The 17,245-nt window shown below is 38.6% G+C and overlaps 1 protein-coding gene across 2 annotated transcripts in view; it reads left to right on the plus strand.

Moving 5' to 3' along the window:
• LOC123527092 (uncharacterized) overlaps nt 1-16,868 on the plus strand; it is a 35,938-nt gene extending 19,070 nt beyond the window's left edge. For both annotated transcript variants that reach the window (XM_053523106.1, XM_053523105.1), the window contains 9 exons: nt 1,052-1,196; nt 1,363-1,558; nt 5,098-5,197; nt 10,858-10,959; nt 11,612-11,699; nt 11,909-12,077; nt 14,623-14,719; nt 15,427-15,522; nt 16,146-16,868. In XM_053523106.1, the coding sequence (XP_053379081.1) occupies nt 1,052-1,196; nt 1,363-1,558; nt 5,098-5,197; nt 10,858-10,959; nt 11,612-11,699; nt 11,909-12,077; nt 14,623-14,719; nt 15,427-15,522; nt 16,146-16,235 (1,083 nt within the window). In that variant the 3' untranslated portion in view covers nt 16,236-16,868. The remainder of the gene's footprint in view (nt 1-1,051; nt 1,197-1,362; nt 1,559-5,097; nt 5,198-10,857; nt 10,960-11,611; nt 11,700-11,908; nt 12,078-14,622; nt 14,720-15,426; nt 15,523-16,145) is intronic.
• Nucleotides 16,869-17,245: the final 377 nt, after the last annotated feature.

Raw genomic sequence — 17,245 nt, forward strand, 5'->3', positions numbered from 1 at the left:
GTGAGTGAAGTTTATATTAACATACTGACTATAATGTGAAGTAAACAATTCTATTCACGTTCGTGTAATAATTATTTTTTCAAAGTTTGACTTACGGACAGACATAGAACAGCCTGCTAACATTTAGATGTGTCCTTTTGCATTTCAAACCCAAACTTGCAGTTTATCCATTCACTTTGAAGTTGTTTCTGTCCCGGTATATAACTTTAATAGCAACATTGCTTATATAAGACAGGAAGATTATAAAACTATCACTTTAGTTCCATATAAAAGTATATGTTTTTTTCACTCTAATTAAAGAGCAGTACATATACCCATAACTGAATGATTTATATATTATAGTTTTCCGCTCTATTATTTTTGTTGTTTCAGTGCTGGAGACTGGTATTGTATCTTAATATAGCTATAGGAGAGATCGTGTTTGTATACAAATCCGTTGTATTTTCTATTTTTAGAAATCGGGTGGGCAGACGCCAAACGTCCATGTTTTTTGTAAACAGTGATGTTTTTTTTTCTAACGACCTGAACATTTATAAAACGCAAACTATATCTGATTCAGTAATTTTTTGATCAATGGAAAGGTTATAAAACGAGCAATTTATTAATTTAATTACTTTTAATTATTATTTCGAAATAAAATGGATTAATTCTAAACGTTTAACTTGCAGAGTTTTCTAAAAGTTTTGAACATCACTACGCACCTATTACATTTATAGGCTATAAATATGTCATTTCATTTTAAAAAAAAATATTTGAATACGAAAACATGAAAAATGTAAGTATTTCAAAACTTCTTGAATTTTGAAAATCCATAGATAAGCGAAAAAGTTATTCAAAATTAATTATTCCGATTCCATACAAAAACGATGTAAATGCATTTGTTTTGCCCACCACAAGATAAACAGATAAATATTTTAAAAATGCGTGACGTCACGGCGATCTCTCCTATAACAGATACAGTTCACAAACATGTACAATGTATCTGGTACAGAATGCGAGTCGTATATTTATGCATTCACCTCATGTTTTTTCTATCTTAATTTTCATGCAGACGTATCTTGTTTTGGCGCACGAGACAATGCGGACAAATTCCAAGTATTATGTATTGTTGGCGAACAAAAATGGTGTTCGGCATACATCGTCACGTATGAACGACCTTCAGCATACTGTGTCCATTTCCGCTGGAACATGTAGTGGTAAGAATTATACGGATCATTCAATGTTGAATTATCTCTGACAAAGGCCACGCGGTTGGTCGAAATATATATACAAACACCATGACATGGACTTTTCTTCTGTCCATCGTACATTAACCTACGCTAAATCATTTGATATTTTGAATACGTACATCTTACATACTAGGTACTTCCGGTTCTGGTACCTCCTCCTCGACCTGCCACTCGCTGCATTTAAGTGACGGCTCCTTTGAGAATAGTGCACACGGATGGAAGCTCTATTCGCATGGTTTTACTGTACAATCGGATAATCATGCAGAAGATGGACGCAAAATCATTCATATAACAAATGGAGGTGCTCTACAGACTATAGATTTCTCGAGGTAACTAGTTACATTCATTGGCGTGGGAGAGTACTTAAAGTGGGGAGTGGGAACTTTGCGGACTGCAGTCAAATCGAAACTTGCAAGAGAAATGTTTCAATTAAGAAAGCTAAACTTACAAACTTATAAAAAATACGGTAGCGAGGCCCTGCCGAGAGTTGGATCTTCAACTAATTTTCATGCTTATCGATAATCTACAAATAATAAAAAGAAATTATATAAATTTCTTTGCTTGAAATTAACACTTTTGTCTCATAGAATTATTAATTGATAAATATAGCACGTAATGATGTTATTTGTTGCGCGAACGCCACCCTGCATTGCACGATAGTCATTTGACATTTTGGGATAGTCATCCTACACTGCACGATACACATTCGACATTATCATAATCATTCTATACTGCACGATACACATTCGAAACTGCATGATTATGATAGTCATCCTACACTGTACGATACGCATTCGACACTGCATGATAGACATCCTACACTGCACGATACGCATTAGACACTGCAAAATAGTCATCCTACACTGTGCGATATGCATTCGACACTGCATGATAGTCATCCTGTAGACTGCACGATACACATTCGACATTATGATAGTCATCCTATACTACATGATAAGCATCCGACACTGCATGAAAGTCAAACTACACTGCAGAATACACATTCGACACTGCATGATAGTCATCCTACTCTGCACGATACGCATTCGACAGTGCATGATAGTCATCTAACACTGCACGATACACATTCGACACTGCATGATAGTCATCCTACACTGCACGAAACGCATTTAACGCTGCATGAAAGTCATCCTACACTGCACGATATGCATTCGGCACTGCATGATAGTCATCCTACACTGTACCATACGCATCCGACACTGCATAATAAACAACCTTCCCTGCACGATATGCATTTGACACTGCATGATAATCATCCTACGCTGCACGATATGCATCCGACACTGCGTGATAATCATCCTACACTGCACGATACACATTCGGCCCTGCATGATAATCAATCTACACTGTAAGATACACATTCGGCACTGCATGATAGTCATCCTATACTATACGTTACATATCCGACACTGCATGACAGTCATCGTACACTGCACGATACACATTGAGCACTGCATGATAGTCAACCTATACTGCGTGATACACATTAGGCACTGCATGATAGTCATCATATACTGCACGATACGCATTCGACACTGCATATTGTCATCCTTCGCTGCAGGATACGCATTTGACACTATAGATAATCATTATATACAGCACGATACGCATTTGACACTGCATGATAGTCATCCTATACTAAACAATACATATTCGATACTGCAAGATAGTCTTCGACACTGCATGATAGTCATCCTTTACTGCACGATGCACATTCAACAATGCATGATAGTCATCCTATACTGTACGATACACATTCGACACTGCATGATAGTAATCCTATACTGCACGATACGCATTCGACACTATCGGATTGTCATCCTACACTGCATGATACACATTCAGCACTGCATGATAGTTAACTAAAACTGCACGATACGCATTTGACACAATAAATAGTCATCCTACACTGCACGATACGCATTCGACACAATAGATAGTCATCCTATACTGCACGATACATATTCGACACTTCATGATAGTCATCTTACACTGCATAATACACATTCGACACTGCAAGATAGTCATCCTACACTGTAAGATACGCATTCTACACTGAATGATAGTCATCGACACTGCATAATAGTCATCCTATACTTCACGATACAAATTCGACACTGCAAGATAGTCTTCGACACCGCATGAAAGTCGTCCTACACTTCACGAAACGCATTTGACACTATTGGATAGTCATCCTTCACTGAACGATACACATTCGACACTGCATGATAGCCATCCTATATTGCACGATACACATTCGATAATGCATGATAGTCATCCTATACTGCATGATTCACATTCGACACTGCATGATAAGTCATTCTGTACTCCATGATACACATTCGACACTGCATGATAAGCATCCTACATCGTACGATACACATTCGACAATGCATGATAGTCTTCGACAATGCATGATAGTCATCCTATACTGCACGATACATATTCGACACAGCATGATAAGTCATTCTATACTCCACGATAGATATTCGACACTGCATGATAAGTCATTCTATACTCCACGATACACATTCGGCACTGCATGATAAGTCATTCTATACTCCACGATACACATTCGACACTGCATGATAAGTCATTCTATACTCCACGATACACATTCGACACTGCATGATAAGTCATTCTATACTCCACGATACACATTCGGCACTGCATGATAAGCCATGCTATACTCCACGATACACATTTGACTATGCATGATAGTCATCCTATACTGCACGATACATATTCGACACTGCATGATAAGTCATTCTATACTCCTTGATACACATTCGGCACAGCATGATAGTCATTCTATACTGCACGATACACAGTCGACATTACATGAGAATCACTGCATGGTAGTCTTTGACACTGCATGATTGTCATCCTACTGCGCAAGATATTGCACGATTGAAACTGCATGACAGTCATCCTACACTGCACGATACACATTCGACAGTGCATGATAGTCATCTAACACTGCACGATACACATTCGACAGTGCATGATAGTCATCATACACTGCACGATACACATTCGACGCTGCATGATAGTCATCATATACTGCACGATACACATTCGACACTGCATGATAGTCATCCTATACTGCACGATACACATTCGACAGTGCATGATAGTCATCCTACTCTGCACGATACGCATTCGACAGTGCATGATAGTCATCTAACACTGCACGATACACATTCGACAGTGCATGATAGTCATCCTATTCTGCACGATACACATTCGACAATGCATGATAGTCATCCTACTCTGCACGATACGCATTCGACACTATCAGATAGTCATCCTACACTGCACGATACACATTCAACACTTTATAATAGTCATCCTTTACTGTACAGTACACATTCGACACTGCATGATAGTCTCCAACACTTTATGAAATTGTCCAGCAGCTTAGCTCAGTAGGTAGAGTGTTGGTTTACGGATCGCGGGGTCGTGAGCACGATACACATTCAATATTATGGGATAGTCATCCTATACTGCACGATACACAATAGACAATGCCTGATGGTCATCCTATACTGCACGATACACATTCAACACTATGGGATAATCATCCTATTCTGCAAGTACTGTTGGCTAACTGCACAACAACAACAATATTAGCAACAGCAACATTTATTTGCATACATCCCAGAATAAAGTACATAACAACATGAACCATAGTTTCATTTAGATAAATACGGAGAAGGAATTAACGCGGCGATAGTGTTTTGACTACAGAAATTATTTCTGTATTCGTTCATAAAAGCATGTGTAATGGACAAAGATCCTTTTACATTTATATATAATAAAACGACTGCTGTTATTATGATTTTAGGGCGCCAGTGTATGAGTTCAGACTAAGCGGTTATAGCCGACATAACTCTGCAGCTCATGTTTCAGACCCGACTGACTATAGCATATATTGTGACCTTGTGGTAAGTTAACATGGCATACGGTCAGTGGTGTGACCATATTGTAAGTTCTACATACTGTGTCATTATTGCAAGTTCTATAAAGTAAGGGCTTAGTTGTTACCATGTGGTAAGTTCTCCATAGTGAGCGTTCAGTGTTGTTATCATGTGGTAAGATCTCCTTAGTGAGCGTTCAGCGTTATTACCATGTGGTAAGTTCTCCATAGTGAGCGTTCAGTGTTGTTAACATGTGGTAAATTCTCCAAAGTGAGCGTTCAGTGTTGTTACCATGTTGTAAGTTCTACACAGTGAGCATTCAGTGTTGTTACCATGTGGTAAATTCTCCAAAGTGAGCGTTCAGTGTTGTTACAATGTGGTAAGGTCTCCATAGTGAGCGTTCAGTGTTGTTACAATGTGGTAAGTTCTCCATAGTGAGCGTTCAGTGTTGTTACAATGTGGTAAGTTCTCCATAGTGAGCGTTCAGTGTTGTAAACATGTAGTAAATTCTCCATAGTGAGCGTTCAGTGTTGTTACCATGTGGTAAATTCTCCAAAGTGAGCGTTCATAGTTGTTATCATGTGGTAAGTTCTTCATAGTGAGCATTCAGTGTTGTTACCATGTGGTAAGTTCTCCCAAAGGGAGCGTTCAGTGTTGTTACAATGTTGTAAGGTCTCCATAATGAGTGTCCAGTGTTGTTACAATGTGGTAAGTTCTTTATAGTGAGCGTTTAATATTGTTACCATGTGGTAAGTTCTCCATAGTGAGCGTTCAGTGTTATGACCATGTGGTAAGTTCTACGTAGTGTTCGTTCAGTTGTGTGACCTTATTGTAAGTTCTCCATAGTGAGCGTTCGGTGTTGTTACAATGTGGTAAGTTCTCCAAAGTGAGCGTAATTGTAAGTTCAACATAGTGAGCGTCCAGTGTTGTTACCATGTGGTAAGTTCTACGCAGTGTTCGTTCAGTTTTGTGACCTTATTGTAAGTTCTCCATAGTGAGCGTTCAGTTTTGTTACAATGTGGTAAGTTCTCTATAGTGAGCGTTCAGTGTTGTTACAATGTGGTAAGTTCTCCATAGTGAGGGTTCAGTGTTGTTATCATGGGGTAAGTTCTCCATAGTGATTATGTCAGTGTTATGACCATGTGGTAAGTTCTACGTAGTGTTCGTTCAGTGTTATTACAATGTGGTAAGTTCTCCATAGTGAGGGTTCAGTGTTGTTATCATGGGGTAAGTTCTCCATAGTGTTCGTTCAGTTTTGTGACCTTATTGTAAGTTCTACATAGTGAGCGTCCAGTGTTGTTACCATGTGGTAAGTTCTACGCAGTGTTCGTTCAGTTTTGTGACCTTATTGTAAGTTCTCCATAGTGAGCGTTCAGTTTTGTTACAATGTGGTAAGTTCTCCAAAGTGAGCGTTCAGTGTTGTTACAATGTGGTAAGTTCTCCATAGTGAGGGTTCAGTGTTGTTATCATGGGGTAAGTTCTCCATAGTGAGCGTTCGGTGTTGTTACCATGTGGTATGTTCTCCATAGTGAGCGTTCAATCTTGTTACCATTTGGTAAATTCTCCAAAGTGAGCGTTCAGTGTTGTTACCATGTGGTAAGTTCTTCATAGTGAGCATTCAGTGTTGTTACCATGTGGTAAGTTCTCCAAAGTGAGCGTTCAGTATTGTTACAATGTGGTAAGGTCTCCATATTGAGCGTTCAGTGTTGTTACAATGTGGTAAGTTCTTCATAGTGAGCGTTCATTGTTGTTACCATGTGGTAAGTTCTCCATAGTGAGCGTTCAGTGTTGTTACAATGTGGTAAGTTCTTCATAGTGGGCGTTCAGTGTTGATACAATGTGGTAAGTTCTTCATAGTGAGCGTTCAGTGTTGTTACCATTTGGTAAGTTCTTTATAGTGAGCGTTCAGTGTTGTTACATTGTGGTAAGTTCTTCATATTGAGCGTTCAGTGTTGTTACCATGTGGTAAGTTCTCCATAGTGAGCGTTCAGTGTTATGACCATGTGGTAAGTTCTCCAAAGTGAGCATTTAGTGTTATGACCATGTGGTAAGTTCTCCATAGTGAGCGTTCAGTGTTATGACCATGTGGTAAGTTCTCCAAAGTGAGCATTCAGTGTTATGACCATGTGGTATGTTCTACGTAGTGTTCGTTCAGTGTTGTTACCATGTGGTAAGTTCTTCATAGTGAGCGTTCAGTGTTGTTACCATGTGGTAAGTTCTCCATAGTGAGCATTCAGTGTTATGACCTTATTGTAAGTTCTCCATAGTGAGCGTTCAGTGTTGTTACAATGTGGTAAGTTCTCCTTAGTGAGTGTCCAGTGTTGTTACAATGTGGTAAGTTCTTTATAGTGAGCGTTCAATGTTGTTACCATGTGGTAAGTTCTCCATAGTGAGCGTTTAGTGTTGTGACCTTATTGTAAGTTCTCCATAGTGAGCGTTCAGTTTTGTTACAATGTGGTAAGTTCTCCATAGTGAGCGTTCAGTTTTGTTACAATGTGGTAAGTTCTTCATAGTGAGCGTTCAGTTTTGTTACAATAAGGTAAGTTCTCCATAGTGAGCGTTCGGTGTTGTTACAATGTGGTAAGTTCTCCATAGTGAGCGTTCGGTGTTGTTACAATGTGGTAAGTTCTCCAAAGTGAGCGTTCGGTGTTGTTACAATGTGGTAAGTTCTCCATAGTGAGCGTTCGGTGTTGTTACCATGTGGTAAGTTCTCCAAAGTGAGCGTTCGGTGTTGTTACAATGTGGTAAGTTCTCCATAGTGAGCGTTCGGTGTTGTTACCATGTGGTAAGTTCTCCATAGTGAGCGTTCAGTGTTGTTACCATGTGGTAAATTCTCCAAAGTGAGATTCCAGTGCTGTTACAATGTAGTAAGGTCTCCATAGTGAGCGTTCGGTGTTGTTACAATGTGGTAAGTTCTCCATAGTGAGCATTCAGTGTTGTTAAAATGTGGTAAGTTCTCCATAGTGAGCGTTCAGTGTTGTTACAATTTGGTAAGTTCTCCATAGTGAGCGTTCAGTGTTGTTACAATGTGGTAAGTTCTCCATAGTGAGCATTCAGTGTTGTTACAATGTGGTAAGTTCTCCAAAGTGTGCGTTCAGTGTTGTTACAATGTGGTAAGTTCTCCATAGTGAGCGTTCGGTGTTGTTACAATGTGGAAAGTTCTCCATAGTGAGCATTCAGTGTTGTTACCATGTGGTAAGTTTTCCAAAATGAGCGTCCAGTGTTGTTACAATGTAGTAAGGTCTCCATAGTGAGCGTTCAGTGTAATGACCATGTGGTAAGTTCTACGTAGTGTTCGTTCAGTGTTGTGACCTTATTGTAAGTTCTACATAGTGAGCGTCCAGTGTTGTTACAATGTGGTAAGTTTCTTCATAGTGAGCGTTCGGTGTTGTTACAATGTGGTAAGTTCTCCATAGGGAGCGTTCAGTGTTGTTACCATGTGGTAAGGTCTCCATAGTGAGCGTTCAGTGCTGTTACCATGTGGTAAGTTCTCCATAGCGAGCGTTCGCTGTTGTTACAATGTGGTAAGTTCTCCATAGTGAGTGTTCAGTGTTGTTACCATGTGGTAAGTTCTCCATAGCGAGCGTTCGGTGTTTTTACAATGCGGTAAGTTCTCCATAGTGAGTGTTCAGTGTTGTTACCATGTGTTTAGTTCTCCATAGTGAGTGTTCAGTGTCGTGGCCTAGTGGTAAGTTCTCCATAGTGAGTGTTCAGTGTTGTTACCATGTGGTAAGTTCTCCATAGTGAGCATTCAGTGTTGTTACAATGTGGTAAGTTCTCCATAGTGAGTGTTCAGTGTTGTTACCATGTGGTAATTTCTCTATAGTGAGCGTTCAGTGTTGTGACCATTTGGTAAGTTCTCCATAGTGAGCGTTCAGTGTTGTAACAATGTGGTAAGGTCTCCATAGTGAGTGTTCAGTGTTGTTACCATTAGATAAGTTCTCTATAGTGAGCGTTCAGTGTTGTGACCATTTGGTAAGGTCTCCATAATGAGCGTTCAGTGTTGTTACAATGTGGTAAGTTCTCCAGAGTGAGCGTTTAGTGTTGTTACCATGTGGTAAGTTCTTTATTGTGAGCGTTCAGTGATGTTACCATGTGGTAAGTTCTCCATAGTGAGCGTTCAGTGTTGTTACAATGTGGTAAGTTCTCCATAGTGAGTGTTTAGTGTTGTTACCATGTGGTAAGTTCTCTATAGTGAGCGTTCAGTGTTGTGACCATTTGGTAAGTTCTACATAGTGAGCGTTCAGTGTTGTTACAATGTGGTAAGTTCTCCATGATGAGTGTTCAGTGTTGTTACCATGTGGTAAATTCTCCATAGTGAGCGTTCAGTGTTGTTACCATGTGGTAAGTTCTCCATAGTGAGCGTTCAGTGTTGTTACCATGTGGTAAGTTCTCCATAGTGAGCGTTCAGTGTTGTTACAATGTGGTAAGTTCTCCATAGTGAGTGTTCAGTGTTGTTACCATGTGGTAAGTTCTCCATAGTGAGCGTTCAGTGTTGTGACGATGTGGTAAGTTCAACATAGTGAGCGTTCAGTGTTGTGGCCATGTGGTAAGTTCAACATAGCGAGCGTTCATGTTGTGGCCATGTGGTAAGTTCTACATAGTGAACTTTCAATGTTGCGACCATGTTGTGAGTTCTACATAGCGTGCGTTCAGTGTTTGCGAACATGTGGTAAGTTCTACATAGCGAGCGTTCAGTGTTGCGACCATGTGGTAAATTCTACAGCTATACATAGTGTGCGTTCAATATTGAGACCATGTAGTAAGTTCTACATAGTGCGCGTTCAGTGTTGCAATCACGTGTTAAGTTCTGCATAGTGTACATTCAGTGTTGCGACCACAAGGTAGTTTTTATATGGTGTACATTCAGTGTTCACAGTGACCATGTGGTAAGTTTTACATAGTGAGCGTTTAATGTCGTTTCATGTTTTGCAGTGTAATAGTCAACTTGACCTTTTATCGCTTGAATAAGTTTATCATGTAACGGTGTATAGACTTAAACAGATATTCTTTTCCGACGATGACAATCAAGTCGCTGTATAACTGAATAACACTAATCCAAATCCGACCGCTTCGCAGAAAAATCACCACTTTAAGAAATACGCATATTTCATACATATATTATATGCATTACGAAAATCGTCCGCTGATTTAAATTTCCAAAATGCAGAATGACTTATTCGTAAAAAAAAAATGAAATATACGTGAAATATACCTGAACGTATCACTTTGAGATTTTTCTCTACTTGAGCTTGAGGAAATATCATGAATTATACAAAAATTATAAGAAAATGCACGGTAACAGTTGATTGAATATTGCATACAAGTCTCTTGCTGGATACAGTATATTGCTGTAACAATGTTTTTAACATTTGAAATATTCGCCATTAGGCGGGTTGGTCATACCTTAAAGTCCTTGAGTATATGTTACAGTTATACAATACAACATTTTTAATATTTTAATATTCAACATAGTAATTTTGTCTACGCCGTAATACATTTAAACAGCTAATAGAATTTAAGAAATATATGCAGAATTAAAGCTTATACAAATTGTGAACTTTGAAGACAGATGTTTGCAATTATGAAATGAAGATTACATTTCACTGATAAAACAGTGTACTATATCACCAACTAAATTAGAGCAGAAAACACGTTTATTTCTAGCAATTCGTCTTTAATTTTAGCACACTGACGGCAAAGAAACGTACGGACAGACAAGTAATTTTGATTCCTCATCCACACCGAATGTCTGGCACTTTAAGGAATTACACGTTCATACTAGCAAGGTAAATGGAATTGTTCGTGTTTGCAAGTTTAATATCTGCTAATTTGCTAATTATATAATTATGTCCCATTGGACCTCTACTTTAGGTTGATATGAATATAAAGGAACAGAGTCAAAGGCCAGACAACATGTGAATTTAAAAAAAAGTCACCTTTGAGAAATTCAATTTTTTTTTAAACAATCGGCTGGGTTTCCCGTGATATATCAAAATTAAACAGATGTCATGATTTGAACACTGTTTATACGGCATCAGTTAATCAAAGATGTTAGTTGTTACCTCAGGCTTTTATATATGTTCATACAACTTCTGTTGATTTATATGTTCATACAACTTCTGTTGATTAAAAAAGGCTAATTGTTATGTCCTGTTTTGACAATGGGTTCATAAAGCTTCAAAGGATACTCATCACGTCATGATTTGACAATGTGTTCATATATAGCTTCCTTTGATTAAAAGAGCTTATCGATATGCCCTGTTTTGACAATGTGTTCATACAGCTTCATCTGATTAAAGATGCTAATTTTAATGCCATTATTTGATAATGTGTCAGGCTAGTTTTTACGCCCTTATATGACAGTGTGTATTTAACAACAGTTGATAAGCGAGGCTAGCTGTTATGCCGTGATTTGACAATCTGTTCATACCACTTCAGTTGATCAGAGAGGCTACGTGTTATGCTATGTTCAGGAATAGTCAAGGATATGCGGAATTTGATCACTTTAAACTCAACACGTGTTCAGGTATTTTAATTTGTTCATGTTTTATACAAAAATAGAATGATTGCTAACAGATAAAAAAGTGATATTAAAATAACAATGCGCTTGGTATACGTCGATCAAGGGAACGCTATTTAAATTATGACGTATTTGAAATTATAATGCTTTCAGTTAATGTTATACTTTATATACATATAGGTTTAACGTATTGGCCATATTGATAACTGTTTAAGGTGAAAGCTGTGCATATCAGACACTTGACGGATCGTTTGAGGTTGGAGATGGGTGGGAGAATTACCACGATGGCTTTACAAGAACACACAGCCACAGCAGTGCTGAAAGTGGTAACTACTATATCACTGTTACAAATGGTGGTGCATCCCAGTATATCGACTTTGACAGGTTAGTTTTGTTTTGTGGAACACCGCTACCACACTGTGACCAATGTGGTAGAGTCAAACTGTGACCCTCGCTACAACACTGATCCTCGTTACCAAATTGTGACCCCTCGCTACCACACTTGCTACGACGCTGTGACCCTCACTACTACACTGTAAAGCATGTTATTACACTTTGCCTCTCGCTACCACACTATGACTCTTATCTTGCAGCCACACTGTGACTTTCGCTAACAGTCTGTGACCCACGCCACCACACTGTGATCCTTGCTACTATTCTCCAACCCTTGCTACCAAACAGCAACCCTCGCTACCACGCTGTGACCATAGCTACATCACTGTTACACTGGCTACCAAACTATGATCCTGGCTACTTGCTACCACATTACGACCCTATCGAAATACGAACGATAAGTTTTATATGCCTTTATTAGATATATTCCATTGACAGGGGCGTTTGTGTGAGGTAAAACGATAATTTGAAAGGTTTACTTACTAACATTTTGCTTTCTTTCCAGTTATCGATGTGTTCTTCTATTTTATATGACAAGCTATACTAAAGAAGTACGGCTGTGCAGTTTCATGTACTTCTGTTTCGAGATTCGACAGTGAGCATTGTATTACGACCTTGTTTTCTTGCAGTCGTATGGGATTCGAGAGTGAGCATTGCATTACGACATTGTTTAAGATTCGACAGTGAACATTGCCTTATGACTTTGTTTAATGCATCCGTATAGGATTCGACAGTGAGCATTGCATTATGACCTTGTTTTATTGCAGCCGTATTTGATTCGACTGTGAGCATTGCATTATGACATTGTTTTATTGCAGAGGTTCGGGATTCGACAGTGTGCATTGCCTGATGACCTTGTTTAATTGCAGCCGTATGGGATTCGACAGTGAGCATTGCCTGATGATCTTGTTTTATTGCAGTCGTATTTGATTCGACTGTGAGCATTGCATTACGACCTTGTTTAATAGCATCCGTATAGGATTCGACAGTGAGCATTGCATTATGACATTGTTTTATTGCAGCCGTATTTGATTCGACTGTGAGCATTGCATTATGACATTGTTAAATAGCATCCGTATAGGATTCGACAGTGAGCATTGCATTATGACATTGTTTTATTGCAGCCGTATTTGATTCGACTGTGAGCATTGCATTATGACATTGTTTTATTGCAGAGGCTCGGGATTCGACAGTGAGCATTGCCTGATGACCTTGTTTAATTGCAACCGTATGGGATTCGACAGTGAGCATTGCATTATGACCTTGTTTTATCGCAGCCGTATTTGATTCGACTGTGAGCATTGAATTACGACCTTGTTTTCTTGCAGAGGTTCGGGATTCGACAGTGAGCATTGCCTGATGACCTTGTTTAATTGCCGCCGTATGGGATTCGACAGTGAGCATTGCATTATGACCTTGTTTTATTGCAGCCGTATTTGATTCGACTGTGAGCATTGCATTATGATATTGTTTTATTGCAGAGGTTCGGGATTCGACAGTGAGCATTGCCTGATGACCTTGTTTAATTGCAGCCGTATGGGATTCGACAGTGAGCATTGCTGATGATCTTGTTTTATTGCAGTCGTATTTGATTCGACTGTCAGCATTGCATTACGACCTTGTTTAATAGCATCCGTATAGGAGATTCGACAGTGAGCATTGCATTATGACCTTGTTAAATAGCATCCGTATAGGATTCGACAGTGAGCATTGCATTATGACCGTGTTAAATAGCATCCGTATGGGATTCGGCAGTGAGCATTGCATTATGACCTTGTTTTATTGCAGCCGTATTTGATTCGACTGTGAGCATTGCATTATGACATTGTTTTATTGCAGAGGTTCGGGATTCGACAGTGAGCATTGCCTGATGACCTTGTTTAATTGCAGCCGTATGGGATTCGACAGTGAGCATTGCATTATGACCTTGTTTTATTGCAGCCGTATTTGATTCGACTGTGAGCATTGAATTACGACCTTGTTTTATTGCATAGGTACGGGATTCGTCTGTGATCACTGCCTTATGACATTTTTCTCTCGCAGCTGTATAGGATTCGATAGTGAGCATTGCATTACGACCTTGTTTTCTTGCAGAGGTTCGGGATTCGACAGTCAGCATTACCTGATGACCTTGTTTAATTGCAGCCGTTCGGGTTTCGACAGTGAGCATAGTATTATGACCTTGTTTAATTGCAGCCGTTCGGGATTCCACAGTGAGCATTGCCTGATGATCTTGTTTAATTGCAGCCGTTCGGGATTCGACAGTGAGCATTGCCTGATGATCTTGTTTAATTGCAGCCGTTCGGGATTCGACAGTGAGCATTGCCTGATGATCTTGTTTAGTTGCAGCCGTTTGGGATTCGACAGTGAGCATTGCATTATGACCTTGTTTAATTGCAACCGTATAGAATTTGACGGTGATCATTGCCTTATGACCACTTTTACAGCGGTAATGGATTCGTCAGAAAGCATTGCCTTATGACTGCGAGATTTCACAGTAGGCATTGTCTTATGGGCTTTATGTTTCTTTCTACAGCGGAACCGTTACAAGATTCACACTTAGCGGATACAGCAGAGCTCATTCGGTGTCCGGTATTTCTGGGAGTGATTATTCCATTTACTGTGACTTGACAGTAAGTAAATACGTATCAGTCGGATCGTGTTAGAAAACATAATCACTACTAAATTCAACTTATTTTGTCACACATGTTAAATTTCCCGTACGTTCAATTTTTGACAGTCTATAGCACCGTAAAATCACCAGCCTCGAATCGCCCGGACAGTCTCGGACAACAGGCAATACAAACCTGTTTTTGTACGGTACTTAATGCACGAACATGAAATTTATTTGATTTTAATCAAGTTATAATAAGATTTAATCAATGGTGTTTATCAACATAAAAATCAACAAGGAAAGCAGAAAAAATATCTCATTTACCTAAGTACAACTTACCCAGTTTTATTCAGCTTGTTTTGAATGGCTTGGAATAATCCATATTTCTATCGCGCTAATAATACTGAAAAATACAGTGCGTGGTTTAACGTCTAAAAATTGCGTTTTATTGATATGTACAAAATCGCTTGTTTCATGTAATGTTATGACATCCATTACTTTAACCTTTAGCCTAATGGCAGCAAGTGATTTTGCCTTTGCCCCCAGTGCAGAGCAAGATCAGCCTGCACATGGTACAGGTCTGATCATGGCCTGCACTGTTCGCTATTCAGTCAGTAAATGTTCAGTGAACACCCTTTCGAATAATAAATGTTAATGCCCAATCTGAATCATAGATCAGTCCTTTTTGAGAAAATTAGCAGGAATAAAAATAGAGTTGATTTTCAGCACCCGGGCCATACAAATACATGGGGTGAACACGCCAACTTTGACCCGACGAAATCATCATGGCATAAAGCTGTTTTACAAGTGGTTTCACAGAAGGTAAATTAGTTTGTTTGTCGTTTTTCAACACTATTTCAGTCATGTAACGGCGGGTAGTTAGCCTAACCAGTGTTCCTGGATTCTGTACCAGCACAAACCTGTTCTCCGCAAGTAACTGCCAACTTCCCCACATGAATTATCAGAGGTGGAGGACGAATGATTTCAGACACAATGTTTTTTATCAAATCGTCACGGAGAACATACGCCCGGGGATCGAACTCGCGACCCCGTGATTCCTAGACCAACGCTCTCCCTACTGAGCTAAGCGGGCGAGATAAATTAGTATTTCAGTTATAGTTAGAATATGAAAATGTCTGATGTCACTTAAACACTCGCACAAGTGCCAGTACGTGAAAATTGCATTCCTGAGGGCGATATGAAAAATGTTCACCTCGAGATACAGGCCTACGTATAAAATTTCAAACATTAAATTGTGATATCAAATTAAAAGAAAATGACCGTAACGTGATGTGAAAAAGACTTATTTAGAATTTCAGTTCAATTACAAATGCTATGTACGTAATGCACAATCTATTTCTTGTTTCAAAGCACTGTATGTACATGTATATGCATTTTACGAATACGCATGCTCTTCAGTGACGTGTTAACTTTTGTCTATGCAGGTTATATCGGGTGCTAGATGTTATGCCATGTTCCGCAACGGACACGGGAAAGCTGACTTTGACAACTTTCAACTGGAATTTTGTGCATAAACAGTCAAGCAGAAATATATTACTTGTTTAATATGTGAAGGTTTTGTGCAAAAGCACATTGTAATTGAATTATGTATATATATAATTATAAAACAACTGACAAAGCAAAATTGAAGAACGGTTTCGACTATACACATCCTGTGCGAAAAAAGGACCTGTTTTACAGCTGTTAAACGTCTGTAAAAGACCTGTATTTTTAAATTACAACTGTAAAAGACCTGTAAGTGTAAAACTGATCAGAAATACAGTTAAAATTTTCAGGTGTAAAATATGAAGGTCTCAATTTACAGCTGTAAAAAAAATACTGTTGAAAGTTACAGCTGTAAAATGGTCATGTCTCAAAATTACAGCTGTAACATTTTTGGAGGGAAACATGAGTATTGTCAGCCATCTTTAATGCATTTTGGCGGGATATAACTGAAATTCACACAGACATCACATCTTGTAAAATTTTGGAATTTAAAGCGGTATAGAGTAAGTACAGATGTTTAATCATCTATTATAGTTGTAAAAGGACATGTATAAGTACATACATTGACAATTTACTCTTTACTGGAAGCCGAAGTTTAAAAGAAATAATTACAAGATTGTCATATGTTTTCATGACTGACAAAGAAAGTTTTATAAACAAGATCTGCATATGTTCTACTTTGTATCCTACTCTTGAATTTTGCTGTTGCTATACTGTAATCATACCACATATACTTTACGTACTAGATCATTTATTTTGCCATTTTCATAGTAATTGCTACCTTATCTAGGGAATTGCAATTCATCCTAAAACCTTTTGCACCTTTACTTTCGTCCCTTAAAATAATGTCCTCTTTTTCAATACCTACAATATTTCTACAGCTGTATTTTTTGGGCAATTTTACAGCTGTAACTTTTTTCATTTTTACAGCTGTAACTTTTTTTACAGGTGTAGCTCATTTGCATATTTCGAACTGTTTTACAGTCGTTCGACAGCTGTAAATTGAAATCTACAGCTGTAAAATCAATCTTGTTATATA

Source organism: Mercenaria mercenaria, chromosome 14 (genome assembly GCF_021730395.1).
Source record: "Mercenaria mercenaria strain notata chromosome 14, MADL_Memer_1, whole genome shotgun sequence".
Classification (NCBI taxonomy): Eukaryota; Metazoa; Mollusca; class Bivalvia; order Venerida; family Veneridae; genus Mercenaria; species Mercenaria mercenaria.